The 22,053-nt window shown below is 40.4% G+C and overlaps 1 protein-coding gene across 1 annotated transcript; it reads right to left on the bottom strand.

Moving 5' to 3' along the window:
• Positions 1-11,359: 11,359 nt before the first annotated feature.
• LOC117621585 (probable LRR receptor-like serine/threonine-protein kinase At1g05700) lies at positions 11,360-21,737 on the bottom strand. The gene is given in 16 exon segments (XM_034352148.1): positions 11,360-11,881; positions 14,202-14,358; positions 14,585-14,774; positions 14,877-14,939; positions 15,081-15,207; positions 15,302-15,512; positions 18,605-18,617; positions 18,726-18,886; positions 19,640-19,720; positions 19,801-19,872; positions 19,960-20,031; positions 20,122-20,260; positions 20,386-20,870; positions 20,993-21,464; positions 21,467-21,529; positions 21,639-21,737. Coding segments are annotated over 16 exon segments (2,652 nt in total). The 5' UTR covers positions 21,730-21,737; the 3' UTR covers positions 11,360-11,626.
• Positions 21,738-22,053: the final 316 nt, after the last annotated feature.

The following is a 22,053-nucleotide window of genomic DNA, read 5'->3' as shown; positions in this document are numbered from 1 at the left end:
ACATATCAAGTCAGCATGATGACTAGTCATCCGGTACTGCCAGCTCATTTAAAATCTCACGTGAGACTCACGCTTGACCAACTGTATTTTTTGTCCGAATGATTTTTTGTCTCATTATAGCTTCAGTTATTAGCTGGCATGTGGATTGTTTTCTGACCTAGTTTTTTTGGGTAAAAAGGGAGTCTTGGCTCTTGTAACCGTCACTTTTGATAGGGAGAGGTTCTTGAGAGTTTTGTTTTTGCTATGCATCTTCTTCTTTAATGAAAGTATCCATTTTTTATTTTGAGGTTTTAAAATTGGTTTTTAAAATCTACTTTGATCTTTGAAATCCACTTCACCCATTGAGAATTTTTTAGAGTAAAACTTTTACTTTGCATTCTCTACTTGGTGAGATTTGGATTTTCATTGTGAGATTTTGAAAATTGTTTTTTAAAATCTACTCTGGTTTCGAAATCTGCATCTAGGGTTTAGTTTAAATACTTCATCATCCTATCTAGTTCAGATTCTCTATTGATTTATTCAAGAGGATGGTTTCTTGAAGAAATTGACCTTTTCATTCTAGAATCTATATTTCATTCATCAGTGATGACAGGACCCGCCTCGGAATTTCTCAGAAATTGGGACGGACCCCGTCTTGTCATCGACATCACCCCGATTGACAGAACCCGCCCCGAATTTTTCGAAACCCGAGACGAATCCTGTGGAAATTTCCTAAATCCTCCGATGTTGGGCCCGCTTCTAAAACTATATTTTTTTTCCCAAAAAGGAATAAGGGCATGAGACTTTCTACCGAAATTTCGGAAGAGTCTCCCCTGTAAATTGAACATTCCCCAAATTTCATCCTGCACAAAATTCACAATTTAAAAAGCCAACTGCCAGCACACACAATGTAATTGCACACAGTTTATAGAAAAGGCCTCCAGCCTTCAAATAAATCAAGGCAGAATTACTAGCAGTACTCTTAAGTCAATTAATATACTAACAATGCAATTATGGAACTCAAATAAAATTTACGAGTACCACCGCAATCCACATGAAAGAACTTCTCACAAATTTCTAGCATGCATCAACTACCATCTATGAATTATCACCAATAGTCACAGGGGCCTCGGCCCATAATACCATATAATCAAAACTAAAAACAACATTATAACGTTTAGTCAGCGGTTGCACCTAGGCACTACCCTAGGTTGCCTACGTACCCTTACTGAGGGATCAAGCCACACGTGGTTCTTCCATACAAAATTTCCAAAACCATCAACATGAAATCAATTACAGAAATCCCAAACAAATCTTTTTCAAACATCATTCGTTCCCAACTCAGTATAATAATCCTTAATTCATCTCTATAATAATCACATAATCTCCCCATACACCGGAAAAACCAACACCACGTATAGGGCCTGTCAACATGCCGGAAAATCTTACGTCACTGTGACCTCAACATAATATCACAATATCTCCCCATATGCCGGAACTACTAACGCTACATATGGGGCCTGTCCGCACGGCGAAAAATCCTACGCCACTTGGGACCTCAACATCATATCACATAATCTCCTCATACGCCGGAACTACCAATGCCACGTATGGGGTCTGTCATCATGCTGGAAAATTCTACGCCACGTGTGACCTCAACATCATATCACATAATCTCCCCATACGCTGGAACTACCAACGCTACGTATGGGGCCTGTCCGCAAGCCGAAAAATCCTACGCCACATGGGACCTCAACATCATATCACATAATCTCCCCATACGCCAGAACTACCAATGCCACGTATGAGGTCTGTCAACATGCCGAAAAATCCTATGCCACGTGTGACCTCAACATAATATCACAATATCTCCTCATACGCCGAAACTACAACGCCATGTATGGGGCCTGTCTGCACGCCGGAAAATTCTACGCCACGTGGATCCTCACAATCACAGGATGGTACTTACACAGTCTAATCAAACATCTTTATCTCTTTAATATATATATATATATATATACATTAATATTTATATTTCCAATATTGCATAAACCTCAACCACAATAAATAATAATATTTATTCCCGATTTTCCCTAGTTTAAAATAATAAACTAGTACCTTAAACCCACTAATTAACATAACTCAACTAATGATCAAGACCTGTCACTAGGGTCATTATAATCCTCATAGGAAGGTGAAACTACCCCGGAAGACTCACGGTCAACCAAGGGTCAAACTACCCAAACTTGGTGAAATGGGCTCACGGGGCCCAAGACCTCCAAATTCCGATCCGAAAGTTCCTATGGGTTCTACAAGGTTTAGGACACTCGTCCTGTTGGTCCAGATCAGACGGTCGGATTGCTCACGATCGCACAATCGAACGGGTATTATAAAACATAAACTTTAAGTTATTAAGTCAAAACATCCGGGGCTCCGATTCACAACCTGTGAATTCCTACACGATCCTATAAATGCCTAGATTAAGCTATATTAAATTCAAGACTATCCAAAGGTTCAAACCTGTCGAACCCGGATAACGCACAATATGCGAAATTCGTTCGATAGTCAAATGACCTCCGACTTGAAATCCGAGCACACCGATGCGCTCAAGACAACAAGGGGGTTGCATTCGGATAAAATGCCCCTTTTCTACAGTGCCCACGAGCCGCCACACTCACCGGCAGCGCGTGGGTGTCCAAAGCAATTACGCATCACCTAAAAATCTCAAAACCATGGCTCAAGACTCCTATCCTATGTATAACACCCTATTTGGAACCACTTTTGTTCTTGGACCTACCCCAAAAACTGACCGGAAGTGGCCAGAATCGAGATCCTAAAGCCGGCTGAAATTCAATTCAAAAATCAAGCTACCTACGCTAGGAATTGATTGAATCCTACCCAACAAGCAGCTAGGATATGAAAAGTAGGTGAGAGACCATACCTCATTCATCGGAATCGGTGGCCGGAGGAGGGAGAACGAAGTCGGAGAAGTTCGAACGAAACCGACCGCTTCTTTTCCATTTTCCCGCGAAATCACAATGGTTGACGGCGGGGCCTGGCTGGGGTTGGAAGAGGATGGTGGCCCGGTCATTTTGGTACCGGCCCCGTCGACATTGGTGGCCGGATGAGAGAACGACCGGCCAAAACGCGCGCGAGAGAGGAGAGAGAAAGACTGCGCGAGAGAGAGAGAGAGAGAGAGAGAGAGAGAGAGAGAGAGAGAAGAATCTTTTCTCAAAATTATTCTTATGCCACTAAGGGTATTTTGATCGTATCTCTCTCGTTACAACTCCGATTCGAGCCCACCACGTGTCTATGAACTCATCTCGCCATGGTCTACGCAATGATATAGTCGAAATTCCCAAATTTCTTCATGGTCAATAATTCAACTTTAAACCTAATAATATATTCTAAGGACAAAATGGTCTTTTATCATGTTTAATTACTAATTAAACATTTATTTAGGACCGGGTCGTTACACCAATGCTGGGCCCACTTACTAAAACCTGAGACATTCTACCAAAATTTTGGCAGAATGTCCCTTGTAAATTGAACAAACCTAACAAAATTCAACCTGCATAACAATCACAAAAATAATCCCAACCAGTAGCATGCATTCAACGTTTTACAGCACATACTAAAATGGCCTCCGGCCTCACAGATAAAACCTAACATGGGCAATAACAGAGCATCTACTGAATTTTGTTTACAAGGACAACCAGTTGAGTAAAAAGAAATTACTCAAAGTCTAATCTAGTGATGATCACAATTCGAGGTCTCGAACACGACTTGAACTTCTCCTCTGAGTGACTACTGTTTGGGGAGCGCAAAACAGAAAACATGTGAGTGGACAAAAATAAAATTTGTATTTAAAACAACATAATAACCCCACCATGTAAAAATAATGCCCAAGGCATGCAAATTCATAACTCATATTTAATATTCAAAACCATTAATCTTTGAAACCCTTTAAAACCACAAACCACTCAATTCATAAACTTCATTCCCAAAATTTTACTGCTATTCCCAACCCACTACATATACTCTAATTGCTTTACACTCACAGCTATATATAGATATAAATATATAAATATAAATATACAATATACTTATCACACTACCTAGGTACTGGGGAAACAATCCAACTGGGAGATTGTTTGGCTAGCTCGCAGGATTTCCAGGTGCTATCCCGCATCTAGGGATGAGCGGTCCAATCGGGGGATGAAACTCCATAGCTCACACGCCGGAACTTCCAACGCCACGTGTAGCTCCAATACTAAGTCCTACGCGCGCATACTACATCATCACACACCGGAACTACCAACGCCATGTGTGATGATTCCAAGCAATGTACATAGTCTTCCCATACGCTGGAACTACCAATGCCACGTATGGGAAGTGTCTCACACACTGGAACTACCAACGCCACGTGTGAGACTAATAATCAAGGGATGGTACTTACATAGTGTAATCATACATCTTCTCTCAACAACCCCTCATACTCAAATTCTTTCACAATCTCACCTCAACAACCCAAGTATCCTACACATAGACACTATAGATAGAATTTCCCAAAAATCCATATAAACATGCTCACGATACCCAAATATGTTGGAACCCAAAATATATAGCCAAAGCTTATAAGAACATCAAATTCAACAACCGAATATATATTATATCCCATATACCATTTAAAACATATGCATAAATCTTTCATCAATAAAACCATGCGTATGATTGAAAACAAAGTCCACTCACAAATAGTCCCAAGCTGCCCGACCCTGAGAGGGTCCCGCCTGCTGGGTATGAGCGGTCGGAGCACCTATTTGTGAATTCTGTTTCGAAGTGATTTTATATTAATTAAGGGTTCGTATCTCGAAATAGCTGCTCCAACTGCTTGTACGCAGCAGGCTGGACCCTCTCTAGGTCAGGCAGCGTGGGACTGTGAGTGGACATTTATTTTAAATGTGCATTATTTTCTATGATTGAAAGGTTATGCATGAAATGGATTTATTTATATACATATAAATATTTTGGATGAAAGTTTGAGAAATTAATAAGTTGAGATATTAGTAATATTAAATTGTGAATGTGATTTTCATTGGTTTGAAGTTGAAATTTGGGGGATCTGGGAATTTAGTATGATGGGTTGTTGAGGAAAGATATATGATTATATTATGTAAGTACCATCCTCTAGTTACTAGGCTTCCTATACGTGGCGTTGGAATTTTCGGTGTGTGGGAAGAACATGTGTTGATTAAGTCTCACATGTGACGTTGGAATTTTCGGCATGTGAGACACTTCCCATACATGGCATTGAATTTTCGGCGTATGGAAAGATTATGTGAATTGTTAGGAATCATCACACCTGGCGTTGGAATTTTCGGCCTGTGATGATGTAGTTTGCGTGCGTAGGACTTAGTATTTGAGCTACACGTGGCGTTGGAATTTCCAGCGTGTGAGCTATGAAGTTTCATCCCCAGGTTGGACCGCTCATCCCTAGACGCAGGATAGCAACATGAAATCCTGCGGGCTAGCCAAACAATCCAACCCGCCAAACAATCCCCCGGTTGGATTGTTTCCCCGGTACGTAAGTAGTGTGATAAATATTATGTATATTTATAGATATATATACTTATATATATACTTATATATATATATATATGGGTATAAATCAGTTACAGTATATGTAGTGGTTTGGTAAGAGCAGTATAATTTTTGGGGATAAAGTTTATGGATAGAGTGATTGATTTCAAAGGGTTTCGGAGAATGATGTTTTCGATCATTAAATAAAAGTTAGTGAATCTGCATGTTTTGATCATTATTTTTACACAGTGGGGTTATTATGTTGTTTTGAATGCAAACTTTGTTTTCGTCTACTCACATGTTTTCTGTTTTGCGCCCCCCAGACAGTAGTCATTCAAGGAGAGTTGCAAGCAGTGTTCGAGGCCTCGAACCGTGAATTTCAGTAGTTTAGGTTTTGAGTAATTTCTTTCTACTCAATTGGTGGTTCTTGTAAAGTAAATTCGTTAGATGCTCTATTATTGCCCATGTTAGGTTTTACTTGTGAGGCTGGAGGCCATTTAGTGTACTGTTAAATTTTGAATGCATGCTGCTAGTTTGGACTATATTATGTTTTTATGCAGGTTGAAATTTTTTGGGATTGTTCAATTTACTAGGAAGATTCTGCCAAATTTTTGGTAGAAAGTCTCGGTTTTTATTAAGTGGGCCCGACATCGGAGTGATGTCGGTAACAAGAAGGGATTCGTCCCGGTTTTCGAGGAATTCCGGGGTGGGTCCTGTCAATATATATGTACTAGAGGTAAATATTAAGTTGGATGACCTTTTTTTTTTGTTGTTGGTATTTTTACACAATAATAAAACTTAAGAGCTTAATAGTTTAAATATTAGTGTTTAAATAGAAAAACTCTATATTCCAGAGCATGCAAGACAATAAATACTCATATTCATACATTCTGTTTGGTTATCAACAAATTCTTAGTCCTGTTGTGTCCTTTATTTTATTCATTGAAAAATGTTTTAAATTCAAAGACTGATAGAAAAAGAATAATACATTATTTTTTGTTTTATTTAAATAAAGACAGTCGATTATTTGACAAAACTCAAGATAGTTTACTTTTAATATTCAACTGATGTACAATAAATTTATAATATCAAAAAACATAACATAACACACAATCAGTGGCAAACTAATCACTCACAACTCATAATCTTCATGGTTCACCTTGGGAATGAACTAGCAGAATCATATTAAGAGCGAAACCAAGTAGAAGTAACATTGCTCTAGTGGATCATGTTGTTATGCCGGATGTGGCTAAACTCAAGTCTATAAGTCAAGCCTACGCTTTTGTCTCATGTTCATCATCCAATTATTGATCGGCAGCTCAGAAAGTCATCATACACTTCTCGAAGTCCATTTTTCAAGTTCTGTTAGTTTAGTTAATTTGAACACTTGATTGTAATTTCCTTTGGTTATTGTAGTAGAATTAATTATCTCCCACCAGCGTGGAAGCTACTGCCAAGTCAGAGTTCATTAATATACAAAGTTACATCGCCTGCATGACTTGGTCGTCTTGTAGGCCTCTTGCGCGTAACAGTCCATGTCAGAAACATCATCGTATCATATTATAGGGTGATGATTGATGACCTATTTACGTAGACAGTTGAGTGGAAAATTTGGGTTTAATTAGAGAAGACTTGTTAAACGGAAAGAATTAGATATTAATAATGGATATGGTGCAGGCCTCTAATCAACATTAACCCATGTGTATGGTGTCCAAGCTTTATACTGCTTAAATATTGAGCATTGACGTTCACTCGGTCGTCGTGGACGTACCTGTCCATGTCAATCTGGCTTGCCTTGTGGAAAATTTGGGCTTGACGTGGAAGGTTTGTAAAATAATTGATAATTAGACATTAATAATTCATTATTGACTAGTAAATAAAGGTATTATTCTTTTTACCAAAAGAAAATGTGTTATTATAAATATTATTTTTCATTTTGTTTTAAGCTAGGGAGGGAGGGAGAGTCATAAGAGTCACCGGACTGGTCAATAATAACCGTTTACTCCACAGTGAACCAAAAAACGCTGTGTCAGGGGGATAACTAGGGATTTTTTGTTGCTGGGTTGCCCAAACATGTGACCGGGGTTTCGTCGACAGAGCATGAGGAGGCTGTAGCTACAATGGAGGCTGCTGTGATGTTTGCTGAAATGTTAGCCTTGGAATGGGTGATTTTTGAAGGAGACTATTAATGTAGTGGTGAATTTTATGCGATACTTTCAGCCCGGTTACATTTAGAGATATTTAGTCATATATCCATTTTTAGTACTACAACTATAAATAAATCCTATACCATTTAATTTCTATAAACAAACCTAAAAAAAACCCAAAAAATAGCAACTGACCCTATTGAATTTAATTTTGATTATTAAATTACTTTGATGCCTCATTGAGTGTTTTGGGCTTTTTTATGAGGTTTTGTGTAACATCCCATATCGACCAACGGAGAGAGGGTAATGTGCCTTATATGTACATGCTCGCATGTATCAAGCACGAGGCCTTTTGGGAGCTCACTGGCTTCGGAGTCATGGGAACTCCAAAGTTAAGCGAGTTGGGACTAAAGCAATCCCAGGATGGGTGACCCACTGAGAAGTTGCTCGTGAGTTCCCAGAAACAAAACCGTGCGGGCAGAGAGGGCGGCCCAAAGCGAACAATATCGTGCTACGGCGGAGCCGATCCCGGGATTTGACAAAAGGCCTCGTACTAGATGGAGTCGGGCATGTACATATAAATCACACCACCCCCTCTCCGTTGGTCAATGTGGGATGTTATAATCGACCCCCTTTAAAGGCTCGACGTCCTCATAGGCACACTCGCACCATACGGCAGAGTGGCTCTGATACCAAATTCTCACATCCCGGGATCAGCTCCGCTGTAGCACGATATTGTCCACTTTGGGCCCTCCTCTCTGCCCGCACAGTTTTGTTTCTGGGAACTCACGAGCAACTTCTCAGTGGGTCACCCATCCTGGGATTGCTTTAGTCCCAACTCGCTTAACTTCGGAGTTCCCATGACTCCGAAGCCAGTGAACTCCCTAAAGGCCTCGTACGAGATGAAGGCGAGCATGTATATATAAGGCACACCACCCCCTCTCCGTTGGTCGATGTGGAATGTTACATTTTGGGGTTGAGTTTGTTTTAAGAAATCAATGACAGTTTTGTAATTTAAAAGAAGTTAAAAGCTTTTTTGTTATGTTGTAAATGGACTTTGGTGTGTTTCTAAACTCCATTTCATATAGGGTTTTTTTTTATAATTTGGGCTCCTATATTGGGTATTATAGTGAATCTCCCTTTTTTACGCACTCAATGTGAGGCAAATAGTGTAACACATAAGACTGTCAGATGTGCTCTATTATGTACTCATGTTTATGAGTGGTTTGAAATGCCAGTAGACATTATTCATAAAGTCTTGATTAAGGATATATATATATATATATTGTTGAAGGAAAAATGTATTCCTCCTAACATAATTTCACCATCTCTAATTAAATAATGGGGTTTTATTAATTTAGGTTCAACCTATTTGAGACGCAAGTCTCTTAATTACAGTCCCTTGCTTCAAGGGAACACCATTTGATTCCATCATAAGGAAACAGAACGTTTGTGTTTGATTTTGTAGCTGCACCCAAGCCCAACCTCAAGATGCCTACATATCCCTCGAGGGAATCAGGCCATTCGTAGTTCAAAGATTCACAATGAATAAATGACTCATCGCAAAAAGAGGAATTTGAATCAATTTGATTGAGGAGTGTTTGAGTGAATTTAGCTGAATGAGCCAAGGATTCGATATGGAATTGTGTTTGGGACGGTTGCATCTAGATTGAATCTCTAGATTGCCTATGTACCCTTTCAAAGGGATCAAACCAACGTAGTTTGGAATTGATTTGTGTAAAGGTAGATATTTGATTTTTGGGGAATTTGGTTGATGTAACCAGTGATTCAAATTTGGTTGTGGGTTGCGCCTATTGAGATGTTAGACTGTCTATGTACCATTAACGGGATCAAACCGACGTAGTTCCAACAATTGGAAATTAATGGGTAAGTGTAGCCCAATAATTTAGAATTAGTGTCTGAGACAATTTGAAGATTTTCATAGGTATCACCTATGGGAAAAATTAGAAATTAATGGGTAAGTGTGGCCCAATAATTTAGAATTTGTGTTTGAGAGATTTGAATTTAATCTCATTGAAATTTGCATGGGTAGATGACCCATGGAAAAAATTGAATGGTTTTGTATCATTTTTCTTTTTGTCAATGTCCCAGAAAAATTAATGAGCAATTTTGATTAACCCACTAATTTTCTAAAGTTGACATTTGTATTAGGGCCCAAATATGACTATGAAGATTTTTAAATTAATCAATTAACCATATGATATGAAATTTGGGCCTTAATAAATTTAATGGGTAAATATTTGGATCACCCATTAAATACTACGGGCTTTTGAGAGTTAATGGGTAATTATTTTTTGACAGCCCATGATCTTATTTTGGGCATTTAATGTTTGTTGTCAGTTAGCCCACGAGCAAAGAGCCCAGAAAAGCTTTGGTCCAGCAGGCGATTAGCCATCCAACTCTTTGCAGAGTTTGTTTCCAAGTAAAATCAGACCTTGCAATCCCATCTTTATCTGGAATACTTGTGATCAGTCCGAATTAAGAGCAAACATTGTTACTATTCAGTCTTTAGAAAAGTACACAAGTCACAATCGATACAGAGCCTTTGCAAACAAAAGGAGAAAACCAAAAAGAAAAACTGCCACAACACATCAAGAGGTTTCAGATTTTTTTTGTCTTTTTCCTCATTTTTTTCCTCTGCAACACCAAGTTTCTTGTGTCTTTGTTTTTCTTTTCTTCCAATCTCCAACAAAGTGGCGTCAGCCACCTTCTTTGTTTTGCTTTGACTTTTCTTCTTCTTTTTATGACTGTAGCAAACCTCTTTTTTTTTTTCTTTTTTTTTATTGTCATACATCATGGCATGTATATTGGTTGTTTGCTAAGAAACCAACAGATGGGGCATTCAATGCATAGGCTGCCCGAACGTGGCCCTTCCCAAGTTCTGCTTCTTTTCCATTTTTTTATACCCATGTCTTCTTTTGGCTGGCACCTTTCTCTCCTTCTAACCCAGCGACACCCACGAAGTGGCCTACAACCACTTTCTTTCCCTTTTTTTTTTTTTTTCCTCTTTTTTCCGTGGCTGTCTTTTTTTGTTTGTTATTGCATATGCAACACCAAACCCTCCTCCTGAAACGGGGCTGTTTTCCTGCTTTAATTTTTTTCCTGTATGTTGTGATTGTGTGCCCAACAAGAGGATCATCCAAGAGAGAAAGGGAGAGAGGCTGTGACAGAAAAAAAAACATGGCCTTCCTTTTCTTTTTCTTTTTTTGCAGATGTCCATTTTTTTTCCTGCCTATTCTTTTCTTCATGACTAACATCCTTTACATTTTTTTGATGTAGTTTGCTCAGAGAGAAAAATAAAGACTTTCTTAAGCTGAGATGGAGATGAGTGGTCAGAGAGTCCAAGAGGTAATTCACTCTTTTTTTTTTCTTTTTTTTTTAACATTTTGGAATTAACCCTCAAAACACCATTTCTGTTTTTCTTTTTGTGATTTTTTTTATTCCAATATATATATATATATATATATATAGTTGCGATTGGAATCACATATTAAGTTTCCTACTTCTTTCTAGTTTTTAATAAAGTTTCCCTCCTATCATGGAGCTTTACAAAAAAAAAAAAAAAAGAAGAAAAAGAAAATGTAAACATAAAAATACGCAGGAAAATTGAAAACTTTGGATACGGGGCCTAATATTTATGGTAATATGACCTCAGGTTAATACAAGAACAGAGTTCAAACCAGAGGCCAAATCCATGGACTTGAACAACATCCAAGAAAAATGGAAGATTACAAACATGGGAGATGAAGCCTAACATCTGTGATGAGAAGAACTTAAATCAATACTAGAAGTCTAGGACAGAGCCAAAACAAGAGCCCAAATTCAAGCTTCTTTTCATGATTAGCTACAGAGGCACAATGGAACTCAAGCAGAAGCATTATGTACTAGTACCAGTACTACCTCACGGAGGGAGTTAGCCTAACGATCGAATTGTCAGCCATTAACGCATTGGAATTATCCAATTCAGCTACACGGCTATGATTTGTTCGAGCACATTCTGTTGCCAAACACTCCCTCAAATCCACCACTACTTGGCTCATGCTTGGCCTCTTGATGGCATTTATGGATACACAAGCCATTGCTATTTCCACAGCTTTCCAGACGGAGTTGGTATTGAAATTTCCCTCTAACCTCGGATCGACGATGTTGTTTGAAAGGACCCGCCCCGAATTTTCCCAAAACCCGAGACGAACCCTTTGGAATTCCTGACATCACCCCGATGCCGGGCCCGCTTACTATAGACCGAGACCTTTGCCGAAAATTCGGCAGAGTCTCCCCTATAAATTGGACATTTCCCAAAATTCATACCTGCATAAAAACACAATTTATATTCCCAACTGGCAGCATGCACAATATAATTTCATGCAATTCACACAAATGGCCTTCGGCCTTCCCATAAATCTCAATGAACTACCAACCACGCTAACAGGTCAATTCATGCCTTAAACAAGGCAAATACTAAATTCAAATAAAAACTATGACTAACATTAGTCTGCGGCTGCACCTAATAACCTTAGGCTGCCTACGTACCCTCCTTGAGGGATCAAGCCACACGTAGTTCTCTCATAAAACCTAATTCCACACTTAGGCGATACCTCATTTCATTTCTCTGTATTCCACATAATCTCCCCATACGCCGGTACAACCAACGCCACGTATGGGGTCTGTCAACACGCCGGATAACCTACGCCACGCGCGACCATGCCATACTATCACATATCTCCCCATACGCCGGTACAACCAACGCCACGTATGGGGTCTGTCTCAACGCCGGATAACCTACGCCACGTGAGACCTACACGTCATATCACATAACACCCCATACGCCGGTACAACCAACGCCACGTATGGGGCCTGTCCCAACGCCGGATAACCTACGCCACGCGGGACCTCAACATCATATCACAAACCTCCCCATACGCCGGTACAACCAACGCCACGTATGGGGTCTGTCCGCACGCCGGATAACCTACGCCACGTGGGACCTAACTTTCACTTGATGGTACTCGTAGTGAATCCAAAGTCCGGGGAGGTACTTAAAGTAGTGCGTATAGCACTCCAAACTGACATTCTAGACTCTTTTGTACCCTCGTACAAACAAGCATAATTTTAATTGTATAAACAAATATTCTAATATTGCGTAAACCCCAACAATAGTCTAGCACCAGATAATCCCCCTAGGTAGGTGAGATTACTCCGGGAGACTCACGGTCAACCAAGGGTCAAACTACCCTAACCCTGGTCAAACGGGCCCACGGGGACCACGACCTCCAAACTCCGATCCGAAAGTTCCTATGGGTTCTATAAGGTATAGGACACTCGTCCTGCAAGTTTGGTTCAGATCGGACGGTCGGATCGCTCACGATCGCACGACCTAACGGTTAATATAAAATATAATCTTTAAATTATTAAATCGGAACATCCGGGGCTCCGATTCACGATCCGTGAATTCCTCCACGATCCTAAAAATACCTAGTTTAACATATATTAAATTTGGGACCATCTGACGGTCCCACCCTATCGAACCCGGATAACGCTCAATATGCGATCGTCCGTTCGATAGTCAAACGACGTCCGAATTGAGATCCGCGAAATCCTACGCACTCGTGACAACTAGGAGATCGCATTGGGACAATAATGCCCTTATGCTACAGTGCCCACGCGCTGCCACACGCGCGGGCAGCGTGTGGGTGTCCAAAGCGATAAAGGTTCGCCGGAAAATCTCAACATCTCGGGCCAAGACTTCTACCCTAGGTATAACACCCTATTTGGAGTCACTTTTGTTCTTGGGCTTACCCCAAAAACTGACCGGAAGTGGCCGGAATCGGAGACCCAAAACCGGCCAAAACCTAAGTTGGAAATCAGTTAATCTACGCTCAAAATTAATGAAATCCTACCCAACCATCAGCTAGAGCATGGAAAATAGGTAGAAAACCATACCTTACTCGTCCAATTTGGTGGAGAAATGAGAGAGAACGAAGGGTCGAAAGTTTTGTAAAAATCTGTCCAAACCGCTGCCTTTCGTGGCTGATTCCGGCGACCACGGTGGCGGATCGAGGCGGCGCTGGGGTGGAATGGAAAGTAGGGAGTGTGGTGGTTCCAACGGGAGCGGTGCCGCCCCAAGTGGCGGCGTGTGGTGGCGGTGGCGACGACGAGAAATCGCTGTCGTCGCAAGGGAGGGGGAGGGATTTCTGGGTTTTTTCGCAGGAGAGAGAGAGAGAGAAATCTGGTTTTAAAAAAACAACTTCGAAATATTTACGATTTTGCCACTGAACTTGTTTTGCTCGTAACTTCTTCGTTCCAACTCCGAATTGGGCCCACTACGTGTCTACGGACTCGTCTCAGTACGACCTATCCAAAAATACAAGTCACGGTCCCAAACTCTCTCCGGTCAAGAATATGACCAAAATGCCCTTAATAAATAAATAATTTAAATAAGGGTTAAATTTGGGGTCGGGGTGTTACATTGTTAATGTCTCCATTTGCAAGTATGAAACCAACCCATTGACTTATGTGAATTCTCTCATGCGTCCTCATTAAAACCGGTCTGCTTGTGATAATCTCCAACAGCACAACCCCAAAGCTATAAACGTCACTTTTCTCATTTAACCTGTTTGATAGGTAGAACCTGCAAGCCAAACCATATATATACGGAACTCATCAGATCACATTTTCTGATGCAAAGGACTTTGCTAAAATGTCCACTTATTTTTCTTTCCTAATTCTTCTTGCTGTTTTAGTTAATTTGTGTTTGCTTCCCAGACTTGTTGTGAATTTAAGTACTACTAGGGAAATTCCCAGACTTATTGCTGTTTTAGTTAATAATGGGAAAATTATAAGTGTGAAATACTTACTCAGGATCAAGGTAGCCAGGAGTGCCAGCAAGAAGGCTGGATGCATGAGTTCCATCATTAGTAGGGAAATTTCTAGACAGGCCAAAATCAGATATTTTGGCTTGGAAATTTTCATTCAACAAGATGTTTGTTGATTTCACATCTCTGTGCATTATAGGCGGCTTACAACCACAATGCAGATACTCCAATCCTGCATTTTAAAATTCTTACATTGCTCACATAAAAATTCAAACAATAAAAGAGATTCTTGCTAAAAAAAGGGATCATGAAAATCATTTTATTAGTTGCAGACCTTGTGCAGCATCTGTTGCTATTCGAAGTCTATCTTCCCAAGTCAAGATACTTGATCTGCTATCTGCATCCATAAGAAGAACAGGAGTGTAAGCCTTGTTTATTTCTGTCTTAACTTACAAAGGAGCCCCAATCATATGGTGGTGCAAGAATTAAGTTACAGAGTTCCCAAAAATTTGGAAGTACGTACTACTTGCAGTCAAACCTGAAAGATGGTTCAATAAGTTTCCATTGGCCATATACTCATAGACAAGCCCTACGTTGGTTTCGTCGTTGCAATATCCAACAAGGCCTGTCAAGTTTTTATGATGAACTCTCATAAGAAGATTAACCTGCAATTTAAGAGGCCATAAATAAACACGTCAATTCATCATATAAGATTGAGCTCAAGACATTGTGTTAGTTTATTTAATTTGACAAACATGCCTCTGCATGAAATTGTTGGAACCCTTGAACAGATGATGCTGAAAGCATCTTTATAGCCACTTGAGTATGTTCCATGTAGCCATGATAAACGGTTCCAAATCCACCTTTGCCAAGAACCCTCTCAAAGTTGTTGGTCATCTTTAGTATCTCAGAATATGTAAACTGTCGCTTTGTTGATTCTAATGACCCGTATTGAGGGCTTGCTTTTGCACAATGTTGCACCGATACGGATACGGGTACGGCGATACGATACGATACGATACGCCGATACGGCAAATTTCTAAAAAATAAGATACGGGTACGGCACTGATACGGCGATTAAAATAATATAAATATAAAAATTATAAAAATATAAACATATATATGTAAAATTATATATATATGTAAAATTAGCATTTTGGGCTTTTTTTTTCTGGTTCCTTATGTTTTTCTAGGCCATATATGAGTTTCAGTTCTTGGGCTCGGCCCAAATGAATGCATCAGAATTAAAAAGGTATAAAACAATTTTTTTAACAAACATGCAACTAAAACGGTGAGTATTGTAATTAGGGCACCCAACATCATCTTCTTCACTAGTTAGCTGAAAGGACCCGCCCCGAATTTTCCCAAAACCCGAGACGAATCCTTTGGAATTCCTGACATCATCCCGATGCCGGGCCCACTTACTAAAGGCCGAGACTTTCTGCCGAAATTTCGGCAGAGTCTCCCCTATAAATTGGACATTTCCCAAAATTTATACCTGCATAAAAACACAATTTATATTCCCAACTGGCAGCATGCACAATATAATTTCATGCAATTTATATACATGGCCTTCGGCCTTTCAACATTTCTCAACTAAGGCGGGCAATACATTCAAATAACAATTATGACTAACATTAGTCTGCGGCTGCACCTAACAACCTTAGGCTGCCTACGTACCCTCCTTGAGGGATCAAGCCACACGTAGTTCTCCCTTACAACCCAATTCCACACTTAGGCGATACCTCATTTCATTTCTCCGTATTTCACATAATCTCCCCATACGCCGGTACAACCAACGCCACGTATGGGGCCTGTCAACACGCCGGATAACCTACGCCACGTGCGACCATGCCATACTATCACATATCTCCCCATACGCCGGTACAACCAACGCCACGTATGGGGTCTGTCTCAACGCCGGATAACCTACGCCACGTGAGACCTACACATCATATCGCATAACTCCCCATACGCCGGTACAACCAGCGCCACGTATGGGGCCTGTCCCAACGCCGAATAACCTACGCCACGCGGGACCTCAACATTATATCATAAATCTCCCCATACGCCGGTACAACCAACGCCACGTATGGGGCATGTCGACACGCCGGATAACCTACGCCACGTGCGACCTCAACACAATACTACAATATCTCCCCATACGCCGATACAACCAACGCCACGTATGGGGTCTGTCCACACGCCGGATAACCTACGCCACGTGGGACCTAACTTTCACTTGGTGGTGCTTAAAGTAAATCCCAAAAATCCGGGGAGGTACCTAAGGTAGTGCGTATAGCACTCCGAACTGACATTCTAGACTCTTTTGTACTCTTGTACAAACTTATTATAATTATAATAATAAATATTAATTCTAATATTGTGTAACCCTTCACAAGAGTCTAGCACCCGATAATCTCCCCTGGAAAGGTAAGATTACTCCGGGAGCCTCACGGTCAACCAAGGGTCAAACTACTCTAACCCTGGTCAAACGGACCTGCAGAACCCACGACCTCCAATTTCCAATCCGAAAGTCCCTATGGGTTTTACTAGGTATAGGACACTTGTCCTGCAAGTTTGGTTCAGATCGGACGGTCGGATTGCTCACGATCGCACGATCTGACAATTAATATAGAATATAAACTTTAAAATTGTTAATCGGAACATCCGGGGCTCCGATTCACAATCCGTGAATTCCTACACGATCCTAGAATTACCTAGAATAACATATATTAAATTTGGGTCCATCCAACGGTCCCAACCTATCAAACCCGGATAACGCACGATATGCGATTCTCCGTTCGGTAGTCAAACGACGTCCGAATTGAGATCCGCGAAATCCTACGCACTCGTGACAACCAGGAGATCACATTGGGACAATAATGCCCCTCTACTACAGTGCCCACGCGCTGCCACACGCGCGGGCAGCGTGTGGTGTCCAAAGCGATAAAGCTTCGCCGAAAAATCTTAACATCTCGGGCCGAGACTTCTACCCTAGGTATAACACCCTATTTGGAGTCACTTTTGTTCTCGGGCCTACCTCAAAAAGTGACCGGAAGTGGCCGAAAACAAGCTCCCAAAATCGGCAGAATTTCAAATCGAAGATCAGCTATCCTAGGCTCAAAATTAACGAAATCCTATCCAACCATCAGCTAGAGAACGAAAAATAGGTGAGAATCCATACCTTACTCGAACGATTTGGCTGAGAAACGAAGGAGAACGGAGGGTCTGAAAATCGGGTGAAAACCGATCGGTTTTCGCCTGATTCCGGCGAGCTCCGGTCGGTGCAGGGGCTGAGACCGGTCGGGATGGGAAGAGGAAGACGGCACGGTTCTTTTGGGACCGGTGCCACCCCGAGTGGTGGCCGGATGCGGCGGCGGCGGCCCAAAAACCGCCGCTGTGAACAGTAACCCGAGGGGGGGCTGTTTCTGCGCAGGGGGAGAGAGAGAGAGAGAGGGAAAAATCTGATTTTTATAAAAAATCCCATTTCGAAATATTTACGATTGTGCCACTGGATTTCTTTTGACCATAACTCTCTCGTTACAACTCCGATTCGAGCCCACTACGTGTCTATGAACTCATCTCAGCACGACCTATCCAAAAATACAAGTCACGGTCCCAAACTCTCTCCGGTTAAAAATGTGACTAAAATACCCTTAAATAATTAAATAATTAAATAATGGTTAAATTTGGGAAAATTTGGGATCGGGGTGTTACATTAGCCGCCTCTTCTTCGCACAGCAACTATCTGCAACTGCAGATTTGCAGCAGCTGCAAGCGCAAGTAAGTTATCTTCTTCTTCATTCTTCCTTCTTCCTCCTTCCTCCTTCTTCCTCTTATCTTTTAGTTGCCGTCAAAGTTACCCATTGATGTATCGGGACCGTATCAATGGAGTATCGGAGCCGTATCGTAAAGTCAACATCCTAGAAAAGTCTACGATACGCCACATGGCGTATCGGATACGTATCGATGCCGTATCGGTACCGTATCGTATCGGCGCCGTATCGGATACGAGCATACCCCAAAAATCCGGCGTATCGGTGCAACAGAGCTTTTGCATCTATGACATCTCCTAAGAACATGACAAGTTTAATGAGCATGTATCTTATACAACCAAAACCTTCAGTCTTCATCATTTATAGCCGAAAGAAATTACTTCAACATATATTGGAAGTCTTACCCTCTTGCCTATTCCTTTTGAGGCTCCACCACCAGATAGCTACTGCAACTAACAAGAGGATGGAAATTCCAGCGTTTGGCACTACAATGGGAATAATGAAATTGTGCTTCTTCTTTAATTTGGAAGAACCATGCCAAGATAGATGTGGATTATCGCACAAACTGAGATCAAATGGTTGGAAACTGCAGTTAGATTTTGATAAATTCTAATCACTGATTTTATAAAATATAGATGTTATAAAACTCTCAATAATCAGATTCTAAGGAAATACCTGATGATTACATAACTTTGGATTCTAAGGATATTTGAAAATTAATAGAAAATACTTATGGTATGTTAATACAAAATTAAATGGACAAACTAAAAAAGACCACTCCAATTATAGGGTTATTTTTCAAGTTCATACCCATCTTTGGGGACATTTACAAGTACATACTCAAAGTCATGGAAGACCTACAAATTTCCAACTCCGTTACACAAACCGTTAATAACTCTGTTAAATGTTGATGTGTCAACATAGGCCCCATTTTTAATGGCATGGAACTCCAAATGCACAAACAAATAATAAAAAAATTCTTTACTATTTAAAAATTAAAAAGAAAAAATATCTCTCCTTTCCTCCAACCTAGCGCTGCCATCAGCAACCCACCCCTTCCAACCACCATTGAAGCCACCCCGATCCAAACCCCACCCCATGCAAACCCCCACTGCAGCAACCATACATCCTTGGGGTCTTTTCTATGACTTTGACTATGTACTTGTAAATGTCCCTAAATGTGGGTATACAAACTTGAAAATGACCCTATAGTCTGGGGGGCCTTTTGTAGTTTGTCCAAATTAAAATAGAAAAGACTCAATTTTAGGGTGTGCCAAACACTGAATTTGAAGGGCTTGATTTACTAAGAAAGGCATACCTTAATAATAGAAAACCATTATTCTTTCTTTCAATCAGTCCTACTGGAACTGAGCCTGTGAACTTGTTTTTCTCCAAGTTTCTGCAAAGATAAAATCTATCACGATGCTTTCTAACAACTAAACATTTACAGTACTTTAGACATATAACCAAATAACTTACAGGACAGTCAAATTCTGGAATTTAGACAAAAATTCTGGAATTGGTCCTGTTAAGTTGTTGTTTGATAGATCCCTGAAATCATGAGCAGCTCAATTCATTTACATTAAACGGAATTGTGTACCTTCTCATTACATTAGCAAATGCAGTAAGACCACTTACAAAGACTGTATCATTGTGAGATTGGATATAGAAGCAGCTATCTCCCCTGTTAAGCCATTCGAGGACAAGTTCCTGATTGTATGTTTTGTAACTTCACTAGTGAACACATGAGGTACAATTAACTCAAATATCAGAAGTTTGTTTGAAGTCACATATACTTACAAGGATATGATTCTTGGTGACTCAAATTCTTGATAGTTACACTTTACTCCTTGCCAAATGTAATCTTGAGGGGCACATGGATCTCCTTGCCAATTTCTTTTAATATTATAAGTTGACTTGATCGATGTGATTGCGTCAACTAATATTTTCACACCCAAACAGAAGATTTCATCAGAAGAATTCATATGTACATTTCCATACAGGTAAGGTACTAAACGATAGGAAGCCACTTGTGTAAGGAAGAACTAATTAGTTAGTGGTTACCATCTTCTTGGTTTGTTTCTCCTTCTACGAAATGTTTAACCATATAAATCTCGAAAGCATTGAGGATAGGTGGAAGGGTAGAGTTCTTAGCCCTGGTGATTGAGATATTAGCATATGGTCCACGAGTGCTCCAAGCGTTAGTGCTGTAAATGGTATTTGTTGACAAGTATTGAGGAGCAAATGGCCCAAAAGTGCCGGCTCCGTCCCAAAAAGCGTATTGCAATCTAGATTGGTTGAGTTTGAGGATTTCAACTTCTGCAAAGTGCAGGTAACCGTAATATTCAGCATCTTTGTCTGGCAACGAGAAAATAATACTCAAGGAATCACATGGATTTTTTGGCGTGGAAGCAGTGCGCATAACAACAGATGGAAGTTGGTAAGGGTCGCCAGAGTCAGAGTTGATGGTGGATATGGTGTCTAATTGTGTCCAATTATCAAGGTCATTATAGGCACACCAGATTCGATCAAGGATATCGAGTGGATACCTAATTAAAGCCAACGTTCTATCAGAATATAATCAAAATTTAAAGTTCCAAGGATTGCAAACGCACGCGCGCACACACACACATATATATATATAGTCATTGTTAGCTAGGAGACGACTCACCTGTATCCTGTCCTATTATGTCTTTGGCCCGTGTCATACCGGGAGACAAGTGCCAATGGCCCCGTTTTCGTTTGATAAGATGCATTAGGTAAAGGCCTGAGTTCTAGAGCAGATATAAATGGAACCCCGGAGCCTGTGTTCACCAAACAAACATGTATATAGTTTCGGAGTGGGACATATATGAGCTCTTTGTCATTGGGTTCGGAGGTTCTAAGGCTCACAGTATCCCACAAATTAGGTCCAAGGTGCAGTTCAAATTCTGGTATCTTATCTTGGCCATCATAATTCCCATACAAAAAACTTGCTCGGATCAAATATTTGTTGCCGCGTGTAACATTTATCTTGTAGCAATTCCTGGCTCCTTCGGGGAAGCTCCTAACAGACCAGTATGGCTGTTGATAGTCATCTCTGTGACTAGGCAATGTGAATTTACTTTCACCGGTGTCAATGAAGGTTGCGTCAGAAATGTAGTTAATCCAGTTCTCTTTTCAGAATAACCTGAATCTGTCTGGAGGCCGCAATCTATGCTAATGAACCCTGAGATATATAAACACATATATGTAAAAAAGAGAGGTATATATCTTAGCTATATACTATATGCTACAAAAATTAAAGATTTATTTTTTCTTGCTGCTGATATTTATACCTGATTGATCATCTTGGGAATGAACAAGTAGCGTCAGATTGAGAGTGAAACCTGCAAGCAGAAAGAGGAGTTGCTTGGATGTCCACGACATGACTACAAGGGAAGCAAAAACACAAATTTAAGTAAGTATTTTGTGTTGAATTAATGGATATCATTTTATATATACAAGTAGTTAACATTGCTCTAGTGGATCATGTTGTTATAAGGGATGTGGCTTAACTTAATTCTAAGTTAAGTCTACACTTTTTTCTTCCGTAATGAGGAGGGTCAGGGAACCCATTTTCCAAAGTGGAGATGGAGACTCCCAGATATGAATATAGATATGAAGGCGGGAATGAGAGAAAAAAGCTTAACAGGGATAGAGATGGGAATGGCATACTTACCCCCGATTTGACCCATTGCCATCCCTACAAGT

Source organism: Prunus dulcis, chromosome 3 (assembly GCF_902201215.1).
Source record: "Prunus dulcis chromosome 3, ALMONDv2, whole genome shotgun sequence".
In the NCBI taxonomy this organism is placed as follows: Eukaryota; Viridiplantae; Streptophyta; class Magnoliopsida; order Rosales; family Rosaceae; genus Prunus; species Prunus dulcis.
The sequence above is the reverse complement of the archived record's forward strand: the minus strand, read 5'-3'. Positions and strand labels throughout refer to the sequence as shown.